This window comes from Medicago sativa, chromosome 1, assembly GCF_051527215.1.
Source record: "Medicago sativa cultivar Bolivia chromosome 1, Bolivia_mono, whole genome shotgun sequence".
NCBI lineage: Eukaryota > Viridiplantae > Streptophyta > Magnoliopsida > Fabales > Fabaceae > Medicago > Medicago sativa.
In genome coordinates this window covers 22,365,402-22,378,989 of record NC_140749.1, presented here as the reverse complement: position 1 = coordinate 22,378,989, position 13,588 = coordinate 22,365,402, and the positions used below count along the sequence as shown (strand labels likewise).

The 13,588-nt window shown below is 33.9% G+C and overlaps 2 protein-coding genes across 3 annotated transcripts in view; both read right to left on the bottom strand.

Annotated features, from left to right (window-relative positions):
- The window catches only part of LOC146953647 (uncharacterized), a 33,642-nt gene that overhangs the window by 19,837 nt on the left and 217 nt on the right, over positions 1-13,588 (bottom strand). Inside the window, exons 2-8 of one of the 2 annotated variants that reach the window (XM_085710963.1) lie at positions 13,440-13,488; positions 11,575-11,716; positions 11,402-11,496; positions 4,935-7,774; positions 4,205-4,453; positions 3,392-4,114; positions 2,467-3,276 (exon numbers count right to left, since the gene is read on the bottom strand). In XM_085710963.1, coding sequence (XP_085567089.1) covers positions 2,467-3,276; positions 3,392-4,114; positions 4,205-4,453; positions 4,935-7,730 — 4,578 coding nt within the window. In that variant the 5' untranslated portion in view covers positions 7,731-7,774; positions 11,402-11,496; positions 11,575-11,716; positions 13,440-13,488. The remainder of the gene's footprint in view (positions 1-2,466; positions 3,277-3,391; positions 4,115-4,204; positions 4,454-4,934; positions 7,775-11,401; positions 11,497-11,574; positions 11,717-13,439; positions 13,489-13,588) is intronic. The other variant, XM_085710967.1, reaches the window with a different exon arrangement.
- Positions 1-13,588, bottom strand: part of LOC146953648 (uncharacterized) — an 82,614-nt gene that overhangs the window by 68,829 nt on the left and 197 nt on the right. Inside the window, exons 2-4 of the mRNA XM_085711070.1 lie at positions 13,440-13,488; positions 11,575-11,716; positions 11,402-11,496 (exon numbers count right to left, since the gene is read on the bottom strand). The gene's annotated coding sequence lies outside the window, so the exon portion shown is untranslated. The remainder of the gene's footprint in view (positions 1-11,401; positions 11,497-11,574; positions 11,717-13,439; positions 13,489-13,588) is intronic.

The window sequence follows — 13,588 nt, the reverse complement described above, 5'->3', positions numbered from 1 at the left end:
AGTGATTTTGTGCCCACTGTTTCGTACGCCCGTCCTAATTCATCAAACAAACAAGAAGATTGCTTATTGTTTGTATTTGAGGTTTAAGAAACTCTTTCTTTTTTTCTTTTTTTAATTTTAAGAAATTCTTCATGATAATAATAATATTTTAATTCTTCGCTTGCATCTTTCTTAACTTTGCTTCTACAAATTGTAAGTCAGTTATTTGACCTTGTTCACAATTATTCTGGTAAAAAATGCCAGAAAAAGGACATAGTACAATTGTACAACCACTACTCAACTCTTCATGTCTTCAATAGTACAAGATAAGAGTTGTCTCTATGATGGTTATTCTCTATTCAAGGAATGAATTTGAAATTGTTCCATCCTAGGACAATAACTACATCAAGCAACAGATCATTGGTGATTATCAAGCTTCTATAACAACTATTTTTGATGCGCTGGCAATCATCAACGTCTCTTTCACACCTCTATATAAAGGAGTAAGGACTTGAAGATTGTAAGAGACTCACAACAATTTACAAGTTCCAAAAATCGGCAGAAACTGCTGTGCATCAAAGTTCGCTTAGAATTTCTTAACAACTTTCATATCTTGGAAATTCTAGAGTTTTAAGATTCTGTATCAAATTTGTATTTGTGAACACCACTGATTGTATATCAAGTGTTCAAACCTCAAACAATTTTCTGTGTAATTCTGTTTGATTAGAAGTCTCTTGCTTTTCTTCTTTAGCATAGGAAGTCTCTTGCGTGTGTGCTTGAGCATGGGAAACCGTTTGCTTTTGTCCTTGAGTAGTTTGAAGTCTTTTGGTTTAGTGAACTCTCCTTGGAAGTGCAAGAGGAACAGGACTACTTCCGGATTATGGAAGGAACTTGTATAATTGCTTTGTGTCTTCTCTCTTCTCTCTTCTCTCTCTCTCTCTTACTTATCTGTTGCATCTGACTTTGAACTACCTCAGACTCTAAACATTGAACATAGTCTTAAAACGAATAAAAAGATAACACAATTCAACCCCCCTTCTTGTGTTTTTCTCACCTTCAGATATAATACCACATATAAATCTGCCATCAAAATGACGCCCTTCTAATCCTTGTATGGCCATGATCCTTATAACTTGTTGACCTATACTTCTGGTTCCACTGATATTGCCACAGTTGATCAAGAAAAAACTTTGTTTATGCTTAGCAACGAGTGAGGTCCCAAGCTAATTCACATAGATTGGATCAATGCTTGAAGGTTGGTGATTGGGTAATGTTGTATCTCCAACCTTATAAACAAAATTCCCTCTACAGGGAGCAGAGTCCTAAGTTGGCACTATGATTTTATTGCCCTTTCCAAGTGGTCAAGACAATTGGAACGATAGCCTATGAATTGGAGCTTCCCTCCACTACCCATATACATCCGACTTTTCACATTTCCAACTCAATGTTTCCCAGGGAACACCACCTTCTACCATTCCAAATTTGGCAGCTGATATATTGGGAACTCGCATTGATTTATGTCCTGCTAAATTATTGGGCTCTCAGACATTTCAAACTACTAAAGGACTTCAAAATCAAGTCCTCATTCAATGGCAGGATACTCCTGAGCTGGAAGCAACTTGGGAAGACAGAGGCGTTCCATACTTTTTTCCATCATTTGACTTTGAGGACAAGGTCATTCAAGAAGGGGTGGGAAACGATACGATTAATGGGCCATAAGATGGGCTAGTTTCCTATAGTAGAGATTGGCCTTTGGGTGTAAGGAATAAGAAGGCTCCAAGGTGGTTACCTGACTATTATCAACACTAATGCAGTAATGCCATGTAGAAGATTTTTGAATAATTTCCTATTTGCAAGTTGCCAGAATGTTAACACTTGCAATGGGATTAATGACACTTGTCAAAATCTCTAGTATGATTCAATTTATCATTATGATATATACAAGCATGTAATGAGTACTTGAAAGTTATGCAATGATAAATTTTAAGTGCAATTTCTAAGTTTTTGCTTAGCATATAATATATTTATATGTTTATAATTATTGAATGTTTTGCCATAAAATAGTTTGTAAACTCTTGAAGTTTTTGTTTGGGTATATGGACTCCATTATAACATAAGGGTCCATTGGGGTTGGTCTGGTTGTATTGGTTTGGAACATTGGAGTGCACTTCTCATCGAGGTCTCGGGTTTGATTCTTTCCGATTACAATTTAGATTGACTAATTTAGCTTCTTCAAAAAAAATATTAACATGAGGGTCCATTTCTATGATTTTCTTTCTTTTGATATTATGTATCTCTTTTGCTTCCTTTCTTTTTTTTAGAATATATTGCGATATGCTTTTATAATCTCAATATAGTTTTTTTTTTTTTTGCAATGTCTATAACATTGTAAAATAAAACATGCATCCAAAGAAAACAAAACAAAACAAATAGATAAGCAAATCACGATATCGTTATACAAGAAATAAAGTGGTAAATCAAGCATACCTTATCTTCAAACATGTTGTATATTGTATCGTTTAGGTTACCCTTCCAAATCCATTCTGAATCATTGTTTGAAATTTTAACTCTTTGAAGAAGTGGCGTACTTGTGTTTCCCGCTGCAAAAATCTTCATGCGAGGACATTCCCTCACAATTACTTCCTCCAGCAATGGAAACTTCATGAAACACTTACTGGAGCAAAATTCGACGAGGCTTGTCAAACATTCCAATATCAAAATTTGTAAACTTATAAAAGCAATGCCAAGATTTTCTAATCCAGTAATTACTTCTTCAAGTGAATTACAGTCTTTTATCTTCAACAATGCGAGCTTCTCCAAACTTCGTGCCGTAGGAGATGTGATTAAATATTTTAGCCCATTGCATTTTGTTATCTCCAACTGCGTCAGATGATTAAGGGTGACGGAGGAAGGCATTAAATTTGTCAGACTAGAACAACTAAGAACCTCTAAGCTTTCAAGGAACTCAAGAACTGGGTCAATTTGGGATCCTTCCTCACATATATGTTGAAGTTTAGGTAATTGATTCAATATCAGTTTTTTTATTTGTGGATGATTCTTCTCACTTTTTTTCCCTTTATCTTGGAATATCTTCTTGAAGGAACTCCACTCAACAATTAGTGACTCAAGAGTATGCACATTTTCAAGAAACCAATAAGGAAATCTAGCCCCGTTGGTGTGATAGCTAGCCAAGCCAAGATGGGTCATTTTGCTAAAGAGGGAACTTGAGTTTTGTGCTTGCAATATCATGTCAGCATCCGGCTGCGCTATGCTCAACTCCTCCAAGTTTGGAATCACCTATAACATATTTAAACATTTTACTATTGAGTTAAACAATAATTACTATTGACTAAACACTATTGAGGTTTAAAAGACAAGTACTACAGACATGGTGTTTTCATGATATGCATACCTCTTCGGCAATGAAAAGTGGTTGTTGCGTTAAAACAAAGTGTTTGTGATCTCGAAAATTGGAGCTTCTGGTAGATAGAGTTCTGAACAAATTCAACTTTGTACAATCAGAAACATCAATTTTTCTCAAAGATGGACATGCTAGAGTATGATTTCCAGCATAGAAACCATTGAGGTTGTGTAAGTTCCAAAGCAATAAAGTACATAGTTGATCAAACTCAAATATGGGAGCTGCATTCATGCTAGATTCTTTCTCCTTTGAAACAATTTGCTTCATGTTCTCACAAAATTTTATACTAAGTTCCTTGAGATGTGAGCAACTAGTGGCTACAGAGAGTGGTAACAGATATTTCAAGCTTGCACAATATTTCAATTGTACATTTATTAAATTTTGAAAACTAAGAATTCCTTGAGGATCTCCACTCCATATCTTTTTCAACTCCCACAATCCATTTAAAGTAACTTCCTTTAAATGTGTTGCAACCTCTCCACTGTTATTTTCATTGAAATCCAATTCAAATATCTCTTCAACTAAAGCACAATTTGTAACCTCCAACTTCTCTAGCTCATTGTATGTGTTTTGCATTGAAGAAGGAAAAACCACAACAATTTTCTTACAATTGTTCACTTCCAACAGCTTCGATGTTTTAAATTGGCGATGCCATATTGTCTTCAAGTTGTCCATATCCTTCAGTATGATTTTCTCTAATTTCAAAAAATGAACCTATGAATTCATAAATAACCACTATTAATATAAATAATTATTTAAATTGCAAGTTTAAAATTAGTTGGATGCTACCAATAATAGAATTACCTCTTTCGGTGCATTGTTTCTGTCTTTTTTAGCTATTATCTCCTCCATGATAGGACAATTACTTATTTCAAGTTGTTTGAGGTTCGAAAAACTTTCAACCAAAGTAGAGGGAAATAAATACTTCAATCCACCACAGTTATCCACAATCAAGCTAGTCAAGTTGTACATAGATTGATGATTATCATCCCACACTTGATTCAAATTGAGAAGTGAGCTCAATTTAAGGGTATTCAAATTAGGAAACTCAACCTACATAAAAACAAATTAACGTAAATCATTATTGAACATTATACTGATGATAAGCCTTACACACACATAATAAAAAAAATTGATAAAAAAAATAGAATAAGCAAAAACAAAAAGTATTATAAGCAAAATTTAACTAATTTGGATATATTTAATGTTATTATTCCTAATATAATCTTCATTTAATCAAAAGACATTTAATGTAGTTTTTCTTTTACTAAACACTTAATGTAATTAGTTGAGTAAGTTTTCCAAAATTTTACATGCATTTTTGACATTTTATAATGCTGGGTCCATAATCAATCAGAACGAGGTCAAAAAGGTTCAAATAGTTTTATTTATTGGTGTAAAATTAGAGAAACCCAGAGAGAGAATATGAGAAGTGATGTGCAATATTCTTCATCACAATCTAAGAATTGATCATATGTAGAAGCTTAAAAATTATATCATTTATATCTAGAGAAGATTAAACAAAATAACATACCTGAGCATTGAAAAATGGTGCAGACACATTCGGCTCTAAACCATGACACTTTTGCTTACTTCTGGAATGCGTCAAATAATATGAGATGAAATTATCAAGTGTCTCCAAATGTTCTAAAGTCAAAGAACGCAATAGAAGAAACTCAATTTTCTCATCAATTATATCATTATTTTCACTTGAATTGTTGTCTTTGAACACTATCTCCTTCATAGAATTGCACTGATAAACTTCAATCATACAGAGGTGAGAAAGTCCTTTAACCATTGGAAAGGAGAAAAGATATTTTAACTGGCCGCAATTTTTTACTTTGATAACATTAAGACTTCCAAAAGAAGCACTTGAAAGTGAACCATGACATATATGCTCCAAGTTTTTAAGATTAAGAAGTACCAGTGTTTCCAAGATGGGAAAGGACACATGAATTTGATTCCTCTCTTTAGAGTCAACAATGTGCTTCAAGTTTGCATTATTTTGGATGTGGAGATGTTTCAGCAATGGAAATCCTTCTCCATTTAATTGATAAATCACATTTTGAATTCCATCTACATCATCCAAGTACAAATTCTCAACACCTTTAAGCAATACTTTAATTCCGTGCTCGAAATGTATGTTAGTACCAAGTTTGAGCATCAATGTTTTTAAGGTTTTGTCCTTAATCTCAGACCAGTCCCAGACATCTCCAATAGCTATTTTATATCTTTCAAGCTTCTCGAACACTAATTGCAAGTCCCTTGGCAACATCCAAGTCTCACGAATTTGTAATTCTAGAGCTGTCATGTTGGGTAGCTTTCGAAGCTCAGCAATGCTAGCATTTTCATTTTGAACTGTTGAATTCGCATCTTTCCAATTAATAGAGGTATTGCCCATGTACAACTCCTCCAATTTAGTCAAGTTTGATATGATGTTGGGTGGGACTACTTCTATTCCTGAATGGCTCAAATCAAGCATTCTCAGTTGAATCAATCTGCCTATTTCTCTTGGCAACTTGATCATTGAAGATTTCCATAGGCGAAGAATTTTTAAATTTTGCAAAGCTTCTAGTGCATCCGTATTTTCCAAAACGCATTGATCCAAACACAAGGTTTGAAGGTCTGTTAATAACCGAAACGATGTGGGTAATGATAGCAAGTTCAAGTGCGTTAAATCTAGCACTCTAAGACTTTTCATACCCTCAAAAAAAGTATCGGGGATTTTGAATGACTGATTCTTACTGTTCAAACAGAAGAACTTAATGTTTGGACAATCAATCATTTGAGGAAGCTCGTGCATATCACACCTATCCAGCACGATCTGCGTGCTCCTTTTAGAAAAATCCTTGGTTAGCCGTTCCTCAGATTGTTTTATTAGAAATACATGTTTGTCCCTACGTGCTATGGAGATGGTAAAATCACGAACAAAGTCATGCATTTGAATCTTTCCACTTGTTTTAACTTCAAGCAAAAGACAAGTCGCTTCCAAAGATCTAATTATTGTGTAAAGTCTATTTCTTGCATCATCAATGGCATTAATATGCTTCAATAAGTCCAATCCAATTGCAACTTTGATAAAGTACTCTATACCATTACCAAGCATTAATGCAAAAAGCAAGAAGAGATCCCTCATTTCATCACTCTCCAATGAGTTGTAACTCAATTCCAAAGCAGAATAAGTTCCCGAGTCCATCTCTGTATGATCATTATTTTGTAATTTCCTCAATGCATCTTCCCAAGATTCAACATCCCTCTTATTTTTCATTGCACGTGCTACTGTCACTACACTAAGAGGCAAACCTGCACATTTTATGGCCACTTGAAACGGTAGATCTTTCAAATTGCTATCTTTAACAGCATCCCCTGCCATATGTTGAAACAAGCTCCATGTCTCGTTTTCACTCATAGGTTCAACTTTGAAAGTGAAATCCTTTGGAACATCCATTTGCAGCAACACATCTTGATTTCTACTTGTCATCAACAATTTGCAACCATTATGTTCATTACCAATTGGTATCCCCACTTTTTTCAAATCAAGTACGGTCCATATGTTATCTAGAATGATAAGGATACTTTTCTCCATCATGATTCTTTGTTTTAGGCGTTGTGCTCTGCCAAGAACAGTCTCCTCTTCGAATCGCAGACCCAAGAAATCTGCAATCTCCCCTTGAATTCTTCTAATGTCTGGATTTTTCGATACTTCTGTCTTAATCACTTTATTGAATAATTTATGTTCCTCGGCTATTTGAGCAACTTTCTCCACCATAGTGGTCTTCCCCACTCCACCCAACCCATAGACCCCAATGTTGCGTGAATTAAGATCTGCTAAAGCCTTCACAATATCCTCCTTAAGCGACTCCCTTGTGTCATACTTTTCATCATCTCTTGTTGAGGAGGAGGCTACTACATCTAGAGGGGGAAGGTAACCAACTTGATCAAAATTCCCTTTTCCTTGAACTTCAACAACATCTTTTGTAATTTTTGTGGCTTTCCTACTAAGTTGATGACATAAAATCAAGTTGGGGAATGACCATGCTGAGCACCTGACATTGGCTCGACGAGGATCATTTTGAAGCCCATTTGCCTTTTCGATGACCTCGTTCACTTTCTCCAACCAATTCAAAACATCCTTTTCAATTTCTTTACCATTTCCCCTTTCTCTTTCAATCAAATGGATCATTCTTTCTCTTGCAGCCTGAAGGCTTTCAACATGCTCCATTAACGTCTTGAAGTTACCTTTGTAGAATATCAAGTAACTTGCTTGACGTCCAATAGGCACAACCATATATTCTGCAATTTTTCCAACAACAGAAGTTAAAATTTCCATTGATTTTCTTTTCTTCTCGTCTTCCTTGTGACTTAAGTCAAAATCTGAAAGTGAAATAAAAGATGGATGAGGGAAAAAGAAAAAAGGGTAACAGAAGTTAAAATTTCCATTGATTACTCTTATTTTCGATGGAAAACTGCAATTATTAAATAAAACATATGCTTTCGTTAGAATTATAAAAATGTAGACAGTAAAATCCAATAATAAAGGTAGACTATGTAAATTGAATTTCATTACAATCATGTGTAGCCAATCAAATATTTAATACCAATATTTTTTATAAAAATATTAATTATATTTTTTATCTATGTAAAAAGATAGAATTTAGTTTTAATCTTCATAAAAAAATGATTTTCATCCCTTCAAGTTTTAAAAGTTGTTTAAAAGCGGCTAGAAGCCCAATAACACAAGGCCAATTAAGCCAGAGCCTAAGACAAACAAGGCCGAATATAGTGGAGGAGCATGTGAAGCCTGACTCCATCTCCACCGTCCACATCATCACTAACGACCGTCTAAGATGGGGCTGCGTCTCACTTGAGCTGTTAGTGTTTTTCGCACCTATATAATGGTGGTGTTTCATCACCCTCAAGATATACTCCACTTTTACCACATTTCGCACATAATCACCTCTCTCAGATACTGACTTGAACGTTGAAATGCTAACGTGCCTGCAGACAACTTTCTCCTCCGCCGTAAAGACTCACCCTAAAGGTTTCAAAAGTATTGCTTCTAGTCCATGTAGAATGTGCTAATTTGTTTTTGGGTTCTTATTCTTGCATAATTATGTTCCTTTGTGTTACTCTGAACTCAATATTTTTTGTCCTAAGCATTTTGTTTTTGAGAAAAATATAATTCATTTTAGAGCTCAAAAAAATATTTTCATGTTGTCATGTGCTCGCTAGCATTTCAGCACCAAAAGTATTGGGTCATACCTTGGACAACCACAATCTACGTGACTTTCCATAAAGTTAACGAATTTTATATGGCTGAAAACAAATCAAAATAATTTAGAGTGAACCTAATTAATAACTTAAGGGTATGTTTGGTTCGAGAGTTTTGGAGGGGAGATTTTTAATTTGAAGTGTTTGGTTCAATTTTTAGAAGGGGAGGGGAGGCGTGGGGAGGGGAGCAAATTTTGTTGCACTGCCAAAATTATTCTTATATTAATTTAAAATCTCAATATTATCCTTGTAACAACATTTATTATTATTAGGTTATATTATTTTGAAACAACTTTTACTATTATTAGGTTATAGGTTATATTATCTTGTAACAACTTTTATTCCATATTATTAATAATTTTTTCTTGTAACAACTTTTATTACTACTTGTAATTATAACAACCCTATTACTAATACATTATTTCATCGTCTACATCGTGTTGTTATCTATTGGCAACATGATTATCCCGAGGAAAAGAACCTTGTTCGATTCCTAGAGTCCCCCCTTTAAGAGGTAGCCAAAACCTCAAAAAAAAAAAATTAAATGAGTTGTTGCTGTAACGCCCACTTTTAATAATTATTATTTAATTGATTTATTGAATTTTAGTAGAATATTGTATGATTATATATATATGGGTCATGTTAACTTGTGCCCTAAGGGCACATGTTAAGGAATCAAAAAAAAGCAACTTTGCATTGAAAAACATGATATTTTAACTTTTTAGAAGTTGACTACACGACTTTTGAGGCGTATATTTCTATAAAGAGCTCCTTAACATGTGCCTTAGAGGGCACAAGTTAACATTTGCCTATATATATATATATATATATATATATATATATATATATATATATATTTGGATAGAATTTATGTTAATAGCTAATAATATAAGTATTATTCTTAAGTACGGGAGAAATATTATTATTAGTAGAAATAAATAATTATTAGGGAAGAGAGTAAGATTGTGGTGAGAAGAGTAATTAGAGAAAGAATAAAGTCTGTAAGTGAGAAAGAAAAACATAACACGTACAATTGGAGAAAAGAGGTGAAAGAGGAGAACTCAGAGAGAACCCTAGGAGTGAAGAACGCGGCTGTTGTATTTCAGAGAGAAACAAATTAAGGTAAGGGTGAGACTAACTCTCATTATTATCAAGTTTGATTCATGAAGTTTAATCATTTGTGGTAGATTAAGGATGAGAGGATTAGGGTTAGAATCATTAAAATTGGAAGATTTTAAGTGAACGTTGTGTAATTTGATGTAGGATGATGTTAATTAGTCATAGAAAACGTTTAGATGTTGATTCCTGATGATTTAGGAGCTTGAGTAGTAGAATTTTGGGTGCTGAGTGAGAGAGCAGAGCTGCGACAGAACCCTGTTCTGTCATCGCTCGCAACTGCGAGTGATCTTGCTCGCCACTGCGAGTGAACTTCCTGCTCGCCACTGCGAGTGACCCTGCTCGCCATTGCGAGTAAACCCCCGAGCTCGCCATTGCGAGTAGTATAGCTCGCCACTGCGAGTTAGTGCAGTACATACCTGCTGTTTGCGAAATGTTGTCCTTTCGCCTGTTTCCTTGATGAGTTAGTTCCTGATGTTTATATTAATGATGATGCTGTTAAATATGATGTTCCAGTAATGATGTTTTGATGTAACGAGTCCTTGTGAATAATTGTTAATGAATTAACATTGAAGATGAAGTTGTTGCATTAGGGTTGTGTCGTTGCATAGTCAGAGATGGGGGCTCAATGCCTGACAGGTCCTTTATGACCTTAGAGATGGGGACTTAATGCCCGACAGGTCCAAATATGACCTTAGAGATGGGCGCTTAATGCCCTGGTGGTACCACATGCATATTGAAGTTATCTAAGATGTTGTTGTTAAGATGAGTAGTGGTTGTTGCATTGTAGAGTCGTCATAACATATATATTAATGATGATGTTGTTGTCTTGATGATGACGTTGTTGTTCCTATGATGTTGTTGGTTGCTTTAACCTTATTAAATGATGTTAAGTGTTGATATTAATGTTAATTATATGTTGTTGACTATTCTTTATGAATTATTATTTGCTATTAATGATTGTGAAATCTCACCCCTTCTGCTTGAAAATGTTGCTCTTCGTATGAGTAACTTGCAGGTAATCAAGAGTAGTGCAGTTGTGAGGGATCTTCGTCGTGTCGTCTAGGATGCTCTGATACGTAACGGGATGGGGATTGTCTGATGCTTTGTTTTCCTTGTTACGTATTTCTTTTAATAATGTTGAACCACTTTATGAAGACTATTTTAAGATGTTAAGTTGTGGCCTTTTTGTGCCAAGAATTTTATGAAATGATGTAAACCAAATTCCGCTGCATTTGACTATTGAATTTTATAAAGACAGGTTGTTTTATTAAATAGTATTTTCTATTACTATGATCGTTGGAAATGTTGTATTGATGAATGTGATGCTCCGTTTATGATGATAAACTCTGATAATTTTATGAAATTTTTAAGTTGGGAAAACGGGGTGTTACAGTTGCCGACTCAAAAATTAGTCTTACAGTGGACTCAAAGGACCAAAGCCGTGGGGATACCTTGGGATATCTATTGTGGTCAAAGATACTAATTACGGTTGGTAAAAAAAGAAAAAAGTCTTCGAGTTCAAACTCGGGTTTGGGCGTATGCAAGATTAAATTACAAAAAATAAAGATCATTAGTGATTTTGATCATGTTTGAAGAGTATGAACCTCTTACCTGCTAGATTATGAATCAACGGAACAACTGATGCTATTGATGGTGTGATCTACAAGACGTTGCAAAATGGCTTCAAAAAGCAGAAACTAAATGATCTGCAAACAACAACAAAACTACAATAACGAATTACAAAATTTTTTAACATTAGTGAAGGAGAACAAATTAATGTGTACCTCTAACCACTCCAACCTTTGAAATTAAAAATATATGCAGAAAATAAATTAAGCTGAAGCCAATCTCTTCACAGTGTACAAATTAAAAGTGCAGAAAATATATGGGATAACTTTCCACACTTTTCTTTTTTTCCGTTGGAATCTGAAAATAGAAAAACAATGAAAGAGAAATTAATAAAACAAAAATACTGAGATTAAAGAGTCAAATCTAAAAGACAATGAGCAAAGCTCTTTTTTGAGGGAAAAATGAAGAGGATCCCAACTCATGTTGATTATTGGTTAACATCACCCAATAAAATGAAGTGACAAAAATCAAAATTCATTCATTTTACATGAAAAATAGTGTTAATAATACCCTCTTTTGAACACTATTGGAACATTGGTGCAATGTTGGAAGGAAAATTGGAAGATTAAACACCAAACAACTATACTTTGATCTAGTGTTGTGTGAATTGAAAAATTAGAGTGCAGGGTCCCACATAAAATAGAAAACACATTAGTAGTGTTTAAATTGCGGTATATAATTTTAAATACTCAATGATGATAAAAAAATGATAGTAATTATTATTTTTATTCGTGAATATCACTTCCCATAAATTTAGTTTATGGTAGTTGTGATAAGAATAAGACTTTAATTGAATTTCTTATCTTTCCTTCATTCAAATCGAACGAGTTTGTTTCCTCCACTTTTGTGGAATTGTTTCTTTTTTATCTTATCCACAAGTGTTGAATTGATTAATGGATAAGTTCTCTTTTGATCTTATCCATTAGAGTAACTGCTGCCGCAATTTTTGCTAAAACAGTTACAAAATCCATATATAAATAGAGTACTCCGCTCAGTTCAAAATCACACCAAAGAGTTTCTATTTAGTTGTTGAGAATTCTTTCTCTCTTCTCCCTACAACTTGTGTTGACGAGCTATTCTTCTCCTCAGCTTCTTTTTATGTCCCTTCGGAAATAAGAGTGTTCTTAAGACCTTAGTCCCAATTCGGTATAATGTCCCTTCGGAATTAAGAAAGGTCTTAAAAACATAGTTTCTTTGATAATATATGTCGCTTGAGAATAAAGAGTACTTTTAAGATCATAGTCCCTTTTTGAACAATAATGTCCGGTCGGAATTAAGAATGATCTTAACAATATATAAATATTCTTTCAATATTTTTCTATTTGAGGAGAAATTAAAAAGTCGAAATGGTAGTATCACCTTATTTGAGTGGTCGTAGTACCATATTGATATTTTGGAGAACTTAAAGTTAGAATGGTGGTAACACCGTATTTGAGTGACTTAGCACCATAACATAGTGGTAACAATACCATATTAAAGTGGTTTCATTATTAAAGAGTGGTCATAGTACTATATTTGAAGGGTTTAAATCTCGAACGGTTTTCTACAATGCAGTAGTTAACCGCACAGTTGTAGCTAGGTTTGTTTATTCAGGAGACGGCGTGGTTGATAGTCTATCTTGCACAACTTTGGGTAGTGCCACGAAATGTCTTAACGAGAGCAACTCGGGCGTGACTCAACCAAGTAACAACTTTAATAGATATTCTTTTTCAAAAAAAAAAAAGAATTTGGAAATCCAAAGACAAAAAACACTCTCTTTTAACAATATGTGTTCTACAATTTGAAAATTGAAACTATATAAATTGGTGGGACATACATTAATTTCCCCTAACAAAAAAGTGAGGGTTAGAAAAAATATTTAAAAGTGAGTATTGGTAACGTTTCTCTTTACTTGAATTCACAATACATTTAATACTAAAACAAATTCTACATAATAACTTAATTGAAATCAAATTCTACACATTTAAAAGCGTTTAAGATGTTAAGTAGATTAAATTACTAAAGAGCATGGACCTCTTACCTGCTGGATTATGAAGACTAGTCGCTTCGAAATGAAAAAACTAAATGATCTGCAAAGAACAACAACAAAATATTCAAAACGAAAAACTTCAATAACAAATTGCAAAATTTTACTCTCTATATTAGTGAAGGAAAACAAATTAATGCATA